This window comes from Argiope bruennichi, chromosome 11, assembly GCF_947563725.1.
Source record: "Argiope bruennichi chromosome 11, qqArgBrue1.1, whole genome shotgun sequence".
Classification (NCBI taxonomy): domain Eukaryota; kingdom Metazoa; phylum Arthropoda; class Arachnida; order Araneae; family Araneidae; genus Argiope; species Argiope bruennichi.
Window position 1 is genome coordinate 65,585,685 of NC_079161.1, and position 18,821 is coordinate 65,604,505.

At 27.5% G+C, this 18,821-nt stretch overlaps 1 protein-coding gene across 9 annotated transcripts in view; it reads right to left on the bottom strand.

The window, feature by feature from the left end:
- Positions 1 to 3,521: 3,521 nt before the first annotated feature.
- The window catches only part of LOC129956923 (protein polybromo-1-like), a 91,780-nt gene continuing 76,480 nt past the window's right edge, over positions 3,522 to 18,821 (bottom strand). For 8 of the 9 annotated variants that reach the window (XM_056068972.1, XM_056068966.1, XM_056068971.1 and 5 more), the window contains 9 exons: positions 16,051 to 16,176; positions 15,231 to 15,347; positions 13,580 to 13,850; positions 12,316 to 12,370; positions 12,125 to 12,217; positions 10,360 to 10,421; positions 7,203 to 7,310; positions 5,376 to 5,475; positions 3,522 to 4,053 (listed from right to left, as the gene is read on the bottom strand). In XM_056068972.1, coding sequence (XP_055924947.1) covers positions 3,837 to 4,053; positions 5,376 to 5,475; positions 7,203 to 7,310; positions 10,360 to 10,421; positions 12,125 to 12,217; positions 12,316 to 12,370; positions 13,580 to 13,850; positions 15,231 to 15,347; positions 16,051 to 16,176 — 1,149 coding nt within the window. In that variant the 3' untranslated portion in view covers positions 3,522 to 3,836. The remainder of the gene's footprint in view (positions 4,054 to 5,375; positions 5,476 to 7,202; positions 7,311 to 10,359; positions 10,422 to 12,124; positions 12,218 to 12,315; positions 12,371 to 13,579; positions 13,851 to 15,230; positions 15,348 to 16,050; positions 16,177 to 18,821) is intronic. The other variant, XM_056068970.1, reaches the window with a different exon arrangement.

Below are 18,821 nucleotides of genomic sequence, written 5' to 3' on the forward strand. Positions count from 1 at the left end.
TTCCGTTCGAAAGACCGCCATCGAAGTTCAAGAAATGAATTTAAACTGTTACAGTCACAGTTCATTTTGAAGCAAAACCGAAATGAAAATCGTTTGCCAATCAAAAAAATGGAAAAGTATCTTGGGATGCTAGAATCCAACCTCTATAGATTCAAAATATTTCATTTTTTAGTAGTGGCAATTATTTTTAAATTGTAACGTTTCGAAGCCAAATATTCAAAAACAAAAAAAAATAATTTAGTTGGTAGTTATGGCCTACTTGACAGTTGTTGCAGTCCTAACCAACTCCTAAAAAAATACCCCTAAGATCAAGATTATTTTCTTTTCCGTGAACTTCTACGATATTTTAATGGTTATTCTGCTATTCGGGGCTGAGACGAATCCAAAGAAACAAATATCATTAAAATCGGTACAGCCGTTCTTGAGTTATAAATGGTGTAACTAACACGATTTACGACTTTGTTATATATATATAGATAGAATAAGAATTGAAATTTAGAGAATAATTTAATTCTTTTTTTACTTTTTACATTTAAATAAAAGTATTTGAAAGTTTTAAAAATAAATTCATCATAATATAATAAAAAATACATTTTCATTATATAATCATATAATTTTCTTCGCCTTCAATTTCTCTTAATATTAGTAGAATTCACTACAGCATGCAAGCAGCAGCAAGAAATAAAAATAATTCCGAAAAGAATGTTTTTAATGAAATTCTTCTGGATCCAGTCATCAAAACAAAATAAGAATATAGTATTGTTCTTTTCCCCCCTGAATGCACAGAAATAATAATAATAAAAAAAATGTGTTTTGTAATTGAAAATTCCTTCGAGACAGTTCTAAAGAGCTTCTAGTGAAAAAAAAATATTTGTAGTAACTGAACCTCTCGAATTTCTTTTTAATTAAAAATAGCACTGTTGTGATTTGAAATTACAAAGCAATGGTAGACAGTATAGGAGACAGTTAGAAGACGATTTTATTTTATTTTTAAAAGTAAGTAAAAAAAAAAAAAAAATCTATGATCGCAACTTTCAAGCTATCACGTGAGAACATTATTATTTTTTTAAGTCATTAACCAGTTTGAAACAATCACGCCTCCTCTATCGGTCTTTATCCCTATATATATATATATATATATATATATATATATATATATAATGATAACTTTTTTAAACTTCCATTTTCAATTTTTCTAGCTGGCAAACAAAGATTTGGAGCTCGACCAATTTTGAGATGAAATAACAGCTATGATGAGAGTTGATAATAACAGCTATAATCAGAGTTCTAAGTCAAACTTTTAAAAACGCACCTGCTGTCAAAGAAGCATACGTAATAATAAAGCAGTACTTGTAAAAGCAAATCAACCTTTTAAAAACGCGTCTACTTTCAAAGAAGCATACATAATAATAATGCAATACTGGTAAAAGCAGGTAAAAAAAAATAGATGCGATTAAAAGATGACGATGAAAATTGCCATTTATGCTTTATTCATTGCCTACACGATTTCGAGCTTCACAACCCCATAACCAAAACAACATCATGTTCTCACATAATACAAACGTCTTAGTTCATGTTTTTATGACATATAATAGGTATAGAGGCATTAAAAAACATAGAAATAATTACTAAATCAGATTGTTAAAGAATGCTATGCCTTTAAAACAAACTTCACACGGACTGTTGAAAAAATATAATGTAGAAAAAAAAAGAATAACAGTGAAATTTTTTTTTTAAATGCAGAGATATTTTCTTTAATTTTTAAACAAAATCAGTAACCCATAAATTGCCATTTTTCTTTTTGACATATGAACTCAGAATTTGGAGAGAAATAAATATTCAATACTTTTATTTAAAAGATTATCTGTGTGCTTGGAAATAAATGCAATGACTAAAAATGTTTATGATATTGTTTTGGAAATGAATGCAATAATTAACAATGCAAATAATTAAATTATAAATAATATTTTTATACGACGCAAATGATAAGGTGATTGTTAAAAAAGGAACCAAAGGAGATACAAATATCTACTTACCACAGATACACCACAGAAAGAAAATGTTTTTATATTTATCTATAATTTATTCTTAAAACCAGATATTATTCTGGATGTTATAAGGGATATTATTTCATGTTTAATATTTTTTTACATAAATACTACTTTTCTATAAAATATTATAATAAACAAAATCCTTTAGTCACTCTTAACTTTAAAAACTAATAAAACGAATGGTCTATAAAGCACAAATATGAAACCAGAGTCATTCACTTTTTTATTAATTTACATATTTCACATTAATTTACAAATTATTTATGGTTATATTTAACATTTTTGATTTGACGTTTTCGCAATATTTGCATGGATTTCTAGAATTGTTTGGTGACTAGCTGCAATAACACACAAAGACAAATAAAATGATTAAAATATTTATATCTTCATTGAATAGAAATAATAAAGGTAAAAAAAAATTTAATTTCTCAACTATTTAAAAAATATTTATAAGTTTGAGTATTTTATTGATAATTAGAATTATTTTTTACAAGTTAAAATGCAACTGGATATGCATTATTTTGTTATATATATATATATAATGTCCTTTCCACAGGGGAAATAAAACTTAAAAAAAGTTTTGATTAGTTTGATGAAATCCTTGTCTCTAAGTTTATAATCACAAGTCCTGACATTACAAGTTATTTTTTTATTAACATTAATAAATATCTAGTTAATTGTCCTGGAAAATTCATTAAAATCTTCTTGGTGTTTAAGAATATTTATGAACAAAATTCGTAGAATTAAATATTTTGGAATTTTATGGGAAAAGGGGGGGGGATTGGCATTTCAATTTTATTTTATATAGATTTGCTCTTAATTATACAGCAGCAATAATACGCACAAAAAAATTATTTATTATCATTGCAGTATGTTTCTATAATGGAAATAAAATAAGTATCACTGAAAAAATAAATTTTAAATTTTAAAGTAGTGCATAAATGACTTTTATGCAGTAATACTTAGAAATTATTGAAGAAAACTTTAATATTTTGATTAATTTTGAATTATTGAAAAATCAATTAATTTTGAAAACCCCTTTCTTAGGGAACATCTAGTATTTAATAGTTTGTATCAATTTTGTGTATCTGATATAAAATGTTAGATCAACCTTTGGTGAAAATCGAATAACTGCTCTGACAGTTTTTAATAAATGAAATATAAAGTTCACCCATACCATAATTTTTGAAGGACACCAAAATTTCAATAATAATTCCAACTTTCAAAACATTTCCCAGGAAATTTTCCCCAAATTTTACATTCTTAGAACAGCAAAAGTTGGGATGGAAAATCAATTTGCTTTCTTTTTGTAAACAATATACTTTCTTATTTGGTTTATTTTAAGTCTTCGAATTTGCCAGGCTTGATATACAATAGATTCACGCATGTAGTAAATTTTAAGTTAAATATTAAAACTCTAAACAACAACTATTTCCAAAAAGATATGTTTTCCCAAACAATAAACAGAAGTTAGAGAAAAATGACTTTATTTTCTTCTCGATGTACAACAAATTCCCTTTTTGGAGGGTAAATGGCTTAGAAAACATGACAAAGAGTTGACATCCAGTTGATAACAAGACATTTGACTTGTTTAAAACAATAGGAAGAAAACAACAAAAGCAAAACAAAAAATATATATAAAATCTGTGACAGACAGATGCAATAAATATTTTCTTTAAATGCTTTATAGTTTAAAAAAAGAAAGTCTTTTCTATAAAGATGCGTTTTTGAATATGTTGGGTTTTTTGATGTGATGCAGGACATAAAGGATGAGAGATGCTACAATCAAAGAATCTTTGAAATGTTAAGCGCATCTTTTAGCATGAAATTCCGCAGAGCCCACAGTGCGTTTAGGGCAGACCCATGGTTCTCAAAGCTGTTGCCTAACCAGTGGGTGGGAAGGCGCTGAGGGTCGGGCACCACAGTTGTTTCTGGAGTGGCCTTGAGGTGAGAGTCCCAGTTGCTGATGTATTTAGATTCGGCCTGCAGACCTTCTATGTACCTAAACAAGAATAATGCACAATTTCAAGATTCAAATATTTACAGAAAGGACGAAGAATATAAAAATAAATTAAAAGGACAATTTTCAAAGCATTATACTTCTCAATTTGGATTTTTAATTTAAGTGAAAGAAAATTCAAAATAACTAATTTAATTTAGACAGAGTGTCCATTATAATTGCAACACCATAAAGGATGTGTGTGTATGTTTTAATGCTGTTTAAGTGAGAAAATATGTTTCTGAAAAAATTATGAAGCGTAAATATTTATATTGCCCTAATTCTCCCAGTCTATTTAACAAAATATTCTCGGCACTCTAATATTTCAAACAAATAAAGGATCCATTATTCTGTGATCGCAACCAACTGAATTATAAAACTTCAAATTCCATTACTCTGAGTTAATCAAAAATTAACTCAAGCAAGCTATCTCATATTAATTAGCAAGTCATCTTAAGTTGGCTATTGAAATGGTTTAAAATGGTGTAAATAGTAATATTCAAAAATTTATAACTAATCTGACTAATAGTGTCAGTTTAATTCCACAATTTTGTACCACTCATTTTGTTCAAGAGTGGAAGTACCTGACCAGATTACATAGTTGTACTACTATGAATGCTTCAGATCTTTTATTGACATCAATTGAGAAGAAAAACATTATTTTGAGTTGTTTTATCTATAAAGATAATGGAAGTGGAGATGAATATAGAAAATAGAAAAATGGCTCATGAGAAATCTTTATCAAAAATTGGTGCACACTGTATTTCGTCACGTTGAAAAAGAGTGATTTTTTCTGTCTTTTCCTAAAGAAACAGCAAATGTGCAATTGAACTGTTATGCCACTTGTAAACTGTTATGCTTGGTATTTGTTACATTATTTGATAAGGAAAAATTTCCGATAATTTAGCTCAATCTAGCATCCTACTTGAAGTACAAATTGAAGCTATTCATAGATGGAAAATTTATTTACAAATATTGAAATTATAGGTTTGACTCTAATGAGAATGAAATTTTTGTGTCTAATCTAACTCTAGTAATTATTGTGCACATTTATGAACAATTTCAATATCAACAAATTATTTGATTTGCAACTTTAAATGCACAAGGCTGTTTCAATTCCAGGCTTCAATATAATTACTGCCCACATTGCATTTACAAATAAATTTATACCATTGCAATACCAAATTAAATTCTTAGAAACTTATTTGATTCAACAAAATGAAGAAACAGAGATTGCCATAAGGAGCAAATAGGATGGTTGTGCCGTATTTCATAGTGCAAATGTCATTTTTGGCTGCGCTATGCAAACAGAAATTGTGACTTACTTTATATATACATTGGAATGCAGCAAACGTTGCGTCCTGGGTGGTGCAGCAATGAACATTGGCTCCAGGGGTTTACTTCCATGTTGCACAGAACTTTGACCTGAAAAGCATGAAAGATTAATGACAATCTGAAATAACATACCTCAAAATAAATCAAACAGAAAAAAAAAGAACTAAAAAACACAATTTTTTGATTCTTAAAAGCATCATCTGTGTACAGTTTCATTGGAAAAAAAATTTAAAATAAAGAAGTCAATAAATTTATTAAAATTGCTATACTGAGAGAAAGGTATATAATTAATGCATATTTGTATGCATTAAATAGAAAGAACTACAAAAATCCAAAGTGAAAATTCAGTGATATAATTTTACATAAATTAATACACTTTCAGCAAAAATATAAAATATACAGACCTCCAGTTTAAAATGTACTGATATAAATTTAGATTAGGTAAAAAAAAAAAAAAAAAAAAAAAGTGATACATATATGACAACATGATTCCTTGTTAATTAAAACATGTCATTTTCAGTCATAAACAATAAATATCACAATTTTTTAACACAATTAATATAATAAATTTTATTTAATATCACAATTTTCCACCTTTTATTATTGCATTCATGTAATAATTTTACATGAATGCAAAAACAAAAGGACTATAAACAAAAACTTCCAAATATAGCATAATAATAATAATGAAAAAAAAAAAAAAGACATTGATGCAAAATAATAAAAATCACTCAGACATTTTGACTGAGACATTAATACATAAATATTTCTACTACAAATCTGACAGAGAACTCTTTACATAAGGTCTCTTTAAGTACTTTTATTTGAGAATGTCCCCCCCCCCTTTTTTAGAAGAAAAAATATTGTACTTATTTTCAAAAGATTTTTAGAGCACATGTAAACCTAAGAAAATAAACAATCTATCAGGAGATGCAAGTTCCTTGGAAAAAACATAGTAAAAATGTAATCATAGAAAAATTCTATGAAGTTTAAAATTTTTATTTTAAATATAAAAATTTATACAGACAATACTGATAACTGGTAATTAACCTCAAATTTTGCATAAAGACAGAGCAATTTGACTAATTAGAATTAGTCAGTAATTAGAATCTAAATCTCATGCTTTGAGTTGCCTATTAACATATTGTTGAAATATTATTCATATTTTGATTTTATTTCAGTTAGTTTGAAATCAAAATTTAAAATTGTAGTCATCTTTGAATTGTTTTAGTTAATTAAATATGTAACTTTCATTCTCAAAGATTGCATGTGATTAATCACATGCAACATGCAGTCCTTCATCCATACAAAGACTTTAATGCGGCATAATGCATTCATTATTTCCTTTAAAAAAAAATGAATACATTAGAAATAAATTGAACAATTTGTTTTGAAATTTTATTTAATAATTACTGTCTTCAAAATGATGTACACTGTTTCGTTATTAAAACTATTTATTTATTAAGATTAAAGATTTTTAAAAATTTGCTATTATAATTTCTTTTAATAAGAATTATTATTAATAATTTCTTCATTAAAATAATTTTCTGTTTCATTTATTAATAAAGCCATACTTACTAAAAGTCTTACATATAAATAATTTTCATTTTCTTTAAATTCTTTACTTTATATTATTTTATTTTTAATTCTTTACTTATTTTTGAGAGGGCAGTTTTAAATTAATCAGGTTTAACCATACTCAATATTTGAGTGCCTTCAAAACTGTATGACTCGATGCAATACACTGGTAACTTTTACTGTAGTGCTAATTTGAAATATCATTAGCTACATATCAGAAAGGGTCAGTGTCTTCTTACCTGGCCTCGGTGTGGTGGCTCCACTGAAGGAGTAGGTGATCCCTGGTTGAAAGGGGGAAGACGGAGGTCCCCCATTAAAAGGTACGTTTTTAAAGGTTGTTGGGAAGTCTGGAATAGCATGCAAAATACAAATAGTACATGCAGCAACACAAAATTGAACATGCTTCAGCAAAATCATAAAAAGCAATTAGCATCCATTCAAAGAATAATTTTAGAGCCAACTTAATTTAATTTTAAAATTCTAAGATAAATTTAATCTTAGAACTCTTTTACATTTATTGCTTTCAAAAGCACACACACACAAACACATCAAAACCTTAAAAGAATGCTCAAATGTGATATTTTATTTCTAATTTTAATAAACTGTAGCAAAGTAAATGAAAAGTGATGATAAATATTAATTAAAATTAAGCCATTAACATAAATGTTTCATTTGCATTTTGAGATTGTGCAAAATAAAAATATCTTTGTGCATTTTTCACACAATTCAAAAATCCAAACTCAAATAGAAAATTTTCGTTTGCAAGCAAATATAAGATTGTCCGAACTTTCATTAACTGCTTCAAAAAATACTTCATTAATTGAATTATATAAGCAATCTTTCTTTCATACAGAAATTTAAAAAAATCATGTCAGAAAATTTAACAGTTGAAGTAAAAAAATTTTATATGGTGATATGAAAAAGAAAATTTCATATTTCTATCTTTCCTCCTATAATTTAACAAACATTGAAGCTATGAGGATAAAAGAAAATGCAGTGAATGAATTTTCAAACAAGGTGTTATACAAGGATTTTTTAAAAATGCAATACATGCCCAGAGGGATTAAAATAATTTATTCAGTGCTTAATCACTTATAACTGTAGCTATCAAAAAATTTACAAACAAAAGTTGTTTGTCTCGAAAAATCCAATTTTCTATCTTCAAAAATCAAGTAGTTATGAAAAAATTCAACAAGCCACTATTTTACTCACTTTGAGTCCCTCTACAAAGAAACCCAAAATTGTCATCCTTTTTAAAATACATAGTTAACTAACTGAAATCCAAGAATTATTTTTCCCAATTATTGTGCTCATTCATAAAATAACCTTGGTAAAGCATCATACTTTAACTTTTAAATCAAGAGGTACTATAGGGTTCTAATTGCCCAAGATCAGAGAAAATAGGATAAATTCTTTGGAAAGTTGCGTTATGAGAAAAATTGTAATAAACAGAATTCCAATTAAGGATCTACTTAAAAAATCTTCTTAACAAGGCATATTTGTAATATAACTTTCATTGACATGAGAATGATTAACATTGAACAGAAAAAAGAAACTAAATACATTTTTTGAACAATTATTGGCACCACTGTGCTTATTTCTTCCAAACATAGACGTCAAAATATATGGTTTGAAAGTTTTTTTTCCCTTAAAATTTTGACAATTAGCTGTCATATGGCATGGTTTAATCAGCATTTAAGCTTACTCGCAGTGTCTGTTGTATGGTAGTCTGTAATCTTGTATGGCATTTAATATGTTACAATATAATCTTGCATATAAATACTGTTCGTTTCAGTATTCTGAGATGACAACTTTTCGGTGGTTCTATCTCACTAAGGTGTGACACATGGAAGAATGTGCACCATTTCCAGAATTTATTGTTAAATGTAAACATCTCCTCCTTTCCACTTTCTTTTTGCCCCTATTTTGCCAAATTAAACCTATCCTAATGCAAGTGCAAAAGGTTTCAGAATCCACTGTCAACAATAATTAAAGATAGTAAATATTGTGGTTATGTTAGTATTTAATAACGAGTTTAAAGCTAACTCTTTAACAATCATTCGGGAAGTACGAGGGAAAATAACTTTTGCTTCAAAATTGTGATTTAAACTTTTTTTTTTATAAATCATAAAAAAAGTTTAATTTTAGATGTTTATGTTCATATTTTAAACATTTTTATTGAATAATGATTATAGCGGGGGAAAAAAAAGAGATTATATTAGCTGCTAAAATTACTAAGAATGGATGCAAACTACAAAAATAAATCACAATGTTAATCAGCCAAATATAAAAAGCAATTGTAAAAGCTAATAAAAAATAAATTACAGCCAAATTCAGATTACATCAGCAAATTATTAGGATTATCAAAGCACAAAAGCAGGATTTAAAATTTTTGAAATTATTACGATTAGTGATCGAGTCATTCATATATTTTAATACATCTTTGATATTATGATTAATAATTATTAGAGCTAACATAAAATAATATTAGCAGCAAATTGTAACAGAAAGGCAAGAAATCCTTAATACAAACCCATAATAACTTGACTCTTATAGAAATAAAATCTACCAATAATTGGTTAAAATCTACCAAAACTAGAAGCTCATATAATCAGTAATATATGTTGATATTATGAAGAAAATTGCATGAACTGGTTTAGTTTAATTAGATTAATATCTTGTTTTTGGGAAGGGGTGCATCTTTTAATGTTGAATCACATTTAGATGATGATATCTAAGGAGAAAGCCCTCTCTTGAAATGTTGCACCACACAGTAAGAAAATATTTGATCCTGAACCCTGAACAGATTTAACAAACAACAGGGTTATATATATATGGTGAATAGTCTTTGAAATCCAGTGTCGAATCCACAACTTTTCACATTTTAAAGTTGAGATTGCCATAAAAAAACTACAGAATCTTGATATCGATACAACAATATGGGCAGAAAAAAAATCCATATCAAAAGATATTAATTTTAACTATAATGTCCCATTTCAATAAACAATCAAAAATTGATATATAAATTTTTTTTTTGTATAACTATATAAATTATTTCTAAGGGCATTGGATTACATTTTGAACTAATTAACAGACATCATGATTCAGCATGAAATTTTCATCATATTATCAACAAGAGTTATTGTTGCTTTTAACAACTCATTCGTTAAAATAGCACCATTCATTAACCTCCTTACAACATTGTAACAGAGATGGGCATATTACTTTGTATGTAATTAACTTTATTTATTTATTACTATTTATTTATTTGGGGGGCTTAACTGATTTATTTCAATTATAAAAAAGTATGAAAAAATGTCATATCAGATAGAGCTATTATTTTCAATTAAGAAGCCATTAACTTTTTTAAATGAAAAAATAGAAACAAAATCTTACTGGAATTGCTTGTTGCTCCAAGTATACTGTTGGCAGCATTTCTCTTAGAGGGAGTATAATTCCTGAAATGATATTGTCAAATATAATACATAACTTGAAAAAAAACTGAAATTAATAATATTAATTAAAAGCATACAAAAAGCACTCCCAGACTTTCTATTGATACAATTCAGTTACTTTTAAAGAATTGTTTGCAAAAATTATTAAATAATGTATTTTGAAATGAAACAATAATGACTCAACAAAAACAAAATCCATAATTTGCTCATTATTGTTTACATCATCAAGCAAAAAGTTAAATTTTATGTATAAACTATTAAAAAAAAACAAAAAAAACCTGAATATAAATAAAAGCAACTAGATATAACATAAGTTTTATTATGAACTTCAGGAACAGATATCATGTTTTGTGGTTTACTTTTGTTAAAAAATAACAACAAATACTTATGAATGTAATAAAGTGGAGAAATTCCAAGAATTATTTTAAAAAGATAATTTTTATGTGCTTGTTTAAGGACTCCAATAACACGTCACATAATTTTACAAATTTTATATATTTCCATCTTTTAACACTGATTATTCTGTTTTTATGGAACTTTTTAATTTGTAGTGAGCCTTAATGTTGGTATACAGGTGAATTTTCAATTAAAATTTATTTATTATTAAAATAAATTCAAGGAACCAAATCTAAGAAACAAAATAAATTTTGCATGCAACTGAAAATCAGGTTAAAATATTATAGAAATGTATTAGGATTTTTTTTAACCCTTATGTTCATTTTCTATAGTATACCATACATACAACTTTATAAAAATATACTACCACTATAAAATAATTTTTAACTTATTTTTATTAAAAAAATGACATTCTAGATTTTTTTGATGTTTTTTATAGCATAAAGAAGCTACCTATATACATTTTTTTTTGCTTTTCTTCAAAAAAGCAATCTTGCCACGATAAGGGGTTAAATAATAATTTGTAAGTTATCATTATCAACTTCAATGGCTTGTTAAGTCACAATGTCCTGGGCCTCTCCAAGAGTTAATACCAACTTAACCTATGTTCAGAAATACTTCTTCAATTAACTGATCAAATAATACTGATCATCCATCACAACACAATCCATCCATCGAATTTTAAGTCTTCCTCTATGATCTTTTTCAGAAGGGAAGATCTTACTAATAGTGTATTCAACTGAGACGAGAATAGAATAGCCTGATTTATAAATTTAATATTAGAGCATGATAATATCTCCTTTGCTACACTCCATATAATTCTATTCCATTCATAAATCTCTCACAAAATTTTTCTTTAAAAACAGCCAGAATGTCCTCAAGGCTTCAAAGAATAAGCCATAATAGTTTTGACAATGCTTTTATACAATAAAATTTTTGTTTCACGTTCTTTAAATTTCTATTTCAGATATGTTTTTAAAACATAAAATATATTACTAATAACCTCAAATTTAAAAGAACTATTAATTATTAAAAAATCGAAAATGGGCACATTTTTATGAATGTCATATATAAATTCACAAGATATAAAATTTTAAACAATAAACTCTTTTAAGATCTTATAAAAAATGCCTCTTCTAGTGAGATTGGAGGTGATGAAATAGAAGTAATAAAACAAAAGATATGGTTAGAATAAAAGGATATATGAACTAAAATGAATTTCATCTTCCATTTATTACATTCACAACTAAATTGTTCGTTCTACACATACACGTAATAATTTTATATATCAAATAGAATACAAGCATTACCTGTTTCTGTTTTCAGGAAGAATGTTTTTCGCAGAAGTTTTCAAATGCACTTCCTTCACATGACGAATAAGACGAGCCACATTCGGAAAAGGTCTTCAAATAAAGAAAAATATATTAATAACATCAAGAACTTTCAAACATCATTATTTCAATGAGTCTTTCAAACAAACAAGCAAAGAAGTTATGCTTACGGGATATTTTTCTTTATCCTCTGACAATTATACCACAAACACTGAATTTCCAGCTCTGAAAAAGATAAATATAAAAGATTTCCAACACCTTAATTTGAACATAAAAGATTTATTTAACAAGGAAAATTTGATCTGAACCAACAATGCACGCAGTAAACTATCATCATTATTTTTTAAAGCTGGAAATCTAATAAATTTAAAGCAACGAAATTATTCATGCAAAACGATCCTGGTAGTGGGCAAGAAAAAAGTCTGAAGGTATTTTGTATCAAATTATGCTGAATAAGTTACTGTAGATCATTTACATAAGGGGCTTCTTCCATCATTAAGCCTTTCATAACAAAACTTTTTTTTTTTTTTTTTCACAATTTCATATACACTTGAAACACTTTCCGATACTTACAAGAAATACATGCATGTGTATAAGGTAAAATAAGAAATATGTATGTAGTGCAAAACAAAAATGTTAATCAGAATTTACTGCAGTTATTTGATGATTTTTCAATGAATGAATGGATCTCCTTGATAAATTAAATTAAGGAGGTTTAATTAATTATCAGCACTTAGTATCTTTCATGAAGTTGACAAATAATATAATTCAAATATCTTTCAAGTCAACATGGGTCTTACAAACATGCCCTACAATTTAAGAAGCCTTTTTTACAAGATATACACACAAATGGAAATTTTAATTCCTTTCCCTCCCCCACCTTAAATAAATAAATTTCCAAACTCTCTTATTTAGATATATTTATAAATTCAAATAATATCAAGAACAAATAAGAGAGACATATTAGGTTTAAATTTACAAAACGAAATAAACAACGCAAAGTTAAATAAAATACTTGCATTGCCCCCTCCATAATTCAATTTTGCTTACATCACTGAGAATTTTTTTTTAAAAAATTGACAGTGACAATTTATATTAACAGCACAAGAGAGCATTATGCTAAATGATCGTTAAATTGTTTTTAATATACTCAAGAGTAAGTAGCATATTTGAATATATAATCAGATCACAATAATTAATGTAACATTAAATGTTTTGAACAGCAATTTTCAATCTAATCAGCATTTTACTGTACTAAAATCTGTAGGAACATTACTATGCCCTTTAATCAGTGATTGGTTGTTCACAGTAATTGTCATGAATTATAATGCAAGAAAAATTATTGACATTACTTAAAAAAAGTTTCTATATTTTCTTCATATATTTGCAGATAAATAAATATAAGCTTAAATAACTGTCACCATAAATACTCACTTTCAGCATTCTTATTCTTAAAGGTTTGCTGGATATGTCCACCTGGCTCGACTGCCAAGTGTTCAATGAGATCTGTCTGGTCTTCAAACTGGTAGTCACATCCGTCCCATAGACACTCATAAACAATGTGCTCGTTTCTTTCAGAACCTTGTGTGGAGGCTGGGGAATGTGGTAAACTGCTTTCATTCAATAGCTGTGCTTGGGTTTCCTCATTCTGCTTCTGAGCCCTTTCTTCATAATCTGCTTTCTTTGAAGCAGGTAGATTGCGCCACTGAATTACAAATTTCAACATTTTAAGTATCTAACTTCAATAAAAAGTCAAGTGCATAACCGAGGATGAATTGAATGCAGTTTAGCAATTGGAAACCAAGAATCGCTTTATTAATTTCACTATCAAAATCTGTACCTAACTACTCTTGGATTCATCTTTGAAAATCTTATTGTAAGTGCACATAGCTTGTTGTATAAATTTATCCAAACACAATTAATTAAATTATTATTTATGAAGTAACAACTTTAAAAACAACTTTTATTTAGCTATATTTTGAAGGGGGGGGGGGAATACAAAAAAGCGATCAATTTATTTATATAAGATTAAAAGAACATACTGTCACTAAACAAGCAGCACCACTTCACCAAATTTTATAAGAGAAAGATAAAGTAAATTTGATAGAAACATGATATCATACATCTGTTTAAGATGTGGGGAAAAAAAAAAAATCCACCATATGCATTACTGGTTGCAAAACATTCAGTTACATGTTTCTCTTATAAAACTAGATTAAGTGGCATAGCTTGTTAAGAGGCAATATGTCATCATTATAAATGTCAGATGGAAAATGAAGTTGCAATCTTAAAACTGTACCTAGTAATGTATATCCCCCCCTCAAAAAAAAAGATGATTGTAAAAACTATAATTTGTGAGAAATAATACTATAAATTCAACAAATTGAATCTGTATTTCAACAAAATATATAAAAAATAAATAGAGTGATTAATGATCATTTTCAGATTATATCAGTACACTGAATAAATTATTGATTCTACTCAAAAGGCAGCTTATTTCCTTGCAGGAAAAGAGATAGTTAATTCAGAACTGTTTAAATACACATAAACATTTATAGTATTTCATTTATAAATGTTCAACAAAAATTGTTGCTAAATTTAGCTAGCCTTTTCAGGAGGATGAGACAAGATTTAATTTCAGGAAATTACTAAATTTACACCCCTCCTCGTAATTACAAATATGCAATAACCAACAAGTAGATAATGTCTCACTACACATATAGTACAGACACTGGCTTCCTCCTTAACACTTCAAGCATTCAATAAGAAACAGAAAAATACATTTTAATAAGTGAGGAACTATAAGCAAAAAAATGTCATTAAATGTAAAAAAATTGGAATACTTCTTTATTTTTGCAGCCCTTTCGATAAATCATTAAAAAAATATGAAACACACCAACTTGGTGATTGGCAACCTGGGAGTAATGTAAAAGCACCATGCAATAAAAATAAATAAGTACTGAATTTTGATAAGCTAATCTGGAAATTTTAAAATTGAAGTTTCAAAAAATTATTCTATAAATCATAATCAAAAGGGGAAAGAATATCACTTGTAATTAAAAGCATATTAAGAAAATATACTCACTTCTGTGCCAATCAGACGACTTATGTCTCCAAATGATCGATCTGGATTGGCAGCTATCACAGATCTACGTACTTCACTAGCAAAAAGAATGTAACCAGTGACAATTCTTTTAGAATTCTGAAACAAAAAACAATTCAATAACAATAACCAAAAGTTTCCATTATGAAATAATTCACAGATGCTACAAAATTTTGAAGAGCATAAATAAAATGTATGTTAAAAATAATAAAATTACTTAATTGATTATTCAGATTGAATGTAATACAAGCACAAAAGAAAAAAAAACAAGAACAAGCATTTAAACTAAAAATCTGCCAGGAAAATAAATATTCTGACATTAATTTCAAGTGTAAAGAAAGGCGTAGGGGGAAAAAAATACATTAAACTATTAATATTACGAGTTTTTTTCTTTCAAAAACAGAAACAATCTACAGTATTTAGAAACCAAATTGTTATCATTTTATTAATTTCTACATCCTACATAGCATTTAAAATGCTAAATATTGTATCAGCATGATGTTGATAATACCAAAAAGCAATCAGTGCATACCCCCTGCAGAAACTAATAAAACATAGAATTAACCGGAATTAAAAGTTGAAATTTAATTTCGACACCTGCATCTTATTGTTCTTTTACTACACTAACTGATGAGAAACATGACTGGATAAGAATTCCACAAGCCTCAAGGAAGTTATATAATATTACCTAACGAAATACAATATTTGAAATATATTTATCTCAAAAACCTTGCTATTTAATTTCTTTTAAAGATATTAATTAAAAACAAACAGAAAGGTAAAAGAAAAAAGTATAATATACCTTTTTGACTGAAGACAGAATAGGTGTTGCTGTGTCTTGTTCTGAAACAGTCATAGGTGTGGACACATCATTCGATTCTTCATTATCTGTTTCCATGGTTGGTCTATTCATCAATGGAGACAGTTCCTAATAATAGAGAAAAACAACTGAGCAAAAAAAGAATGATTCAAAATTATAACTCTAAATTATAAGTATCAAAATATAAGCAAAACTTTGATAAATTAAAAAAAATCAACTATATTTGACCTCTAAAGAAACCATGATAGTCAGTGTTAAATATCTAGCAAAAATATAGTTAATATCGCCAGGTCAGATGATAGTGCGCCAATTGTGACAACTATTCTTCTGCATAGATTCTGATTTTTGTTTTTTTATGATTCTTGTTTGTCTCATTTCGTGGTTGGCGTTCTATGATGAGCGTTCAGTCATGAATAGTATTGAACTGTTAATTAAATATTGTTGATTACAAATTAGTTTCATAATTTAAGAAACGAATCAGCACTCGTCGAAACTTAATAGAAAAAGTAATGCATACAGTCCATTTAGTATTCTACATTTTGGTAGTTCGTGCTGGAGTTTTTGAATGATTTCGTTTTCGTTTACATGGATTAGTTTCATGGAATATTCGATTGTGTATGAATAATTTCATTTCATGAATATGGAAAAACTAAATATTAAAAAAAGGGAGCATCAAAGCTCAGTTAACTCGTTTCGAATATTTGTTATCTTTGGATAAATTGAATGAAGAATTCAGTGATGAAATTGAAATAAAAACAAAATGAAATAGAATAGAAGATTTAAAATCATCCATTCGTGAACTTCGTGAAAAATACTATGACACTGTGAAGAATGAATCAGAAATGGATAAAATCGAAGATGAACTGTTGGATATCGGCTCCAGAATTGAACAATTAGAGGTAAGAATTAAACTCTAAAATAAATAGTGATATGAATAATACTAAAGATAATAAACAAGCTTCTATGTCAAATTGTATAAATTATCGTATACCTGAAGTGCCTATTCATACATTTTCAGATAATTATTTAGAATTTGCAACATTTAAAAGTCAATTTAATGATGTTATTGGAGCAACATTTAAGTCAATTTAATGATGTTATTAGATGCAACAATAACTTGTCAGATACTGAAAAATTACATTATCTTCGTGCTTCGCTTAAAATGAAGCAAAAATTTTGGAAACAGAAGATGATACATTTATATCTTTATTCCAGGCATTGGAAGAAAGATATGAAAAAAAAAAAAAAAAAAAAAAAAAAAAAAAAAAACCGAATTATTGTTGATAACCATACTTAATCAATTCTAGAAATCGAAAAACCGTTACATGAATCGCCTAATGTTTTAAGAAAAATTGTTGATAACATAAATAGAAATTTAAGAGCTTTGAAAAATTTAAAGTTCGAAAGAAACAATTTGTCTGATATCATTATTTTAAATATTGTTTTGAGAAAATTGGATCGTGAAAGTCAAAAACAGTTTGAGCTTTCTTTGAAAAATACCAAAGTACCTGAATTGGATAATTTATTAACTTGCATAGAAAAAAGAAGTCAGGTCTTGGAAAACATTCACAGATTCACAGAAATAGCTTACTGAAAATGAAACAACCCTCGACTCAAGTTCCGACCCTCACAAACAAAAGTTTTGTGTTGAATTCTAATGCAAAAAATAAAAAATGTATTTTGTGCAATTTATCGCATCCAATATATTCTTGCAATATGTTTAAAAAACTCTATCCTGAAGAAAGATATAATGTAGCCAAAAAACATAATTTATGCATTAATTGCTTAATAACGGGTCATCATTTAAGTAGTTGTTCATCGAAGTACTTATGCAATCAATGTTGAAAAAGCATAATAGTCTAATACATATTTCTAAAGAATTAAATAGTTCTGGTGCCTTCTGTAAGCAGAATGTTTTGTCCAATGACTCATTGCCTGCGGCAATCTCTAATATCAATAAATCTCTCGATTCAAGTGTTTCTGCACATGGCCTAGTAGCCTTGAAAGTATAAACAGTGCAGAAGGAAAAGAATTGTTGCTTTCCAATACCAGCTGTTTTTTAACGAAAGGCAAAACCGCCTTGTTAGCTACAGCAAATGTTTATATCGAATCTAAAAGTGGTTTCAATTGTTTCAAGTGGATTTGTTATATCTTTTACTTGATGATTAATTGAATAATATAATTACTCAATGCAGGGGAAAATGTTAAATATCAAGCAAAAATGTCAGATGATAGTGCACCCATTGTGGCAACCATTCTTCTGTATAGATTCTTATTTTTTTCTTTTATGATTCTTGTTCATCTCGTTTTGTGGTTGGTGTTCTATGGTGAGCGTTCAGTCATGAATAGTATTGAACTGTTAATTAAATATTGTTGATTACAAATTAATTTCATCATTTAAGAAACGAACCAGCACTCATCGAAACTTTATAGAAAAAGTAATGCATACAGTCCATTTAGTAATCTACAGTCAGTGAAACCATGATCAATAAATGGTAAATAAAAAATGGTAAATAAAATCCTATCAAATGCCTCGTTTAAAATTATAAGCGAAATTTGATAAATCCCAAAGGCGGGATTGGAGAAAAATACTTGGGAATCCGAAGCCCAGCCACAATTCTATTTCTGATGTGCTTATGCAGGTGATATATAGTCACATGTCAATAATTACAGTAGATTCCCGATTATCCGCGCCTGTCGCACTTAAGTTTTTTTTTTTTTTTTGCTTCCAAGCAAAGAGAAAATGCTTCCAA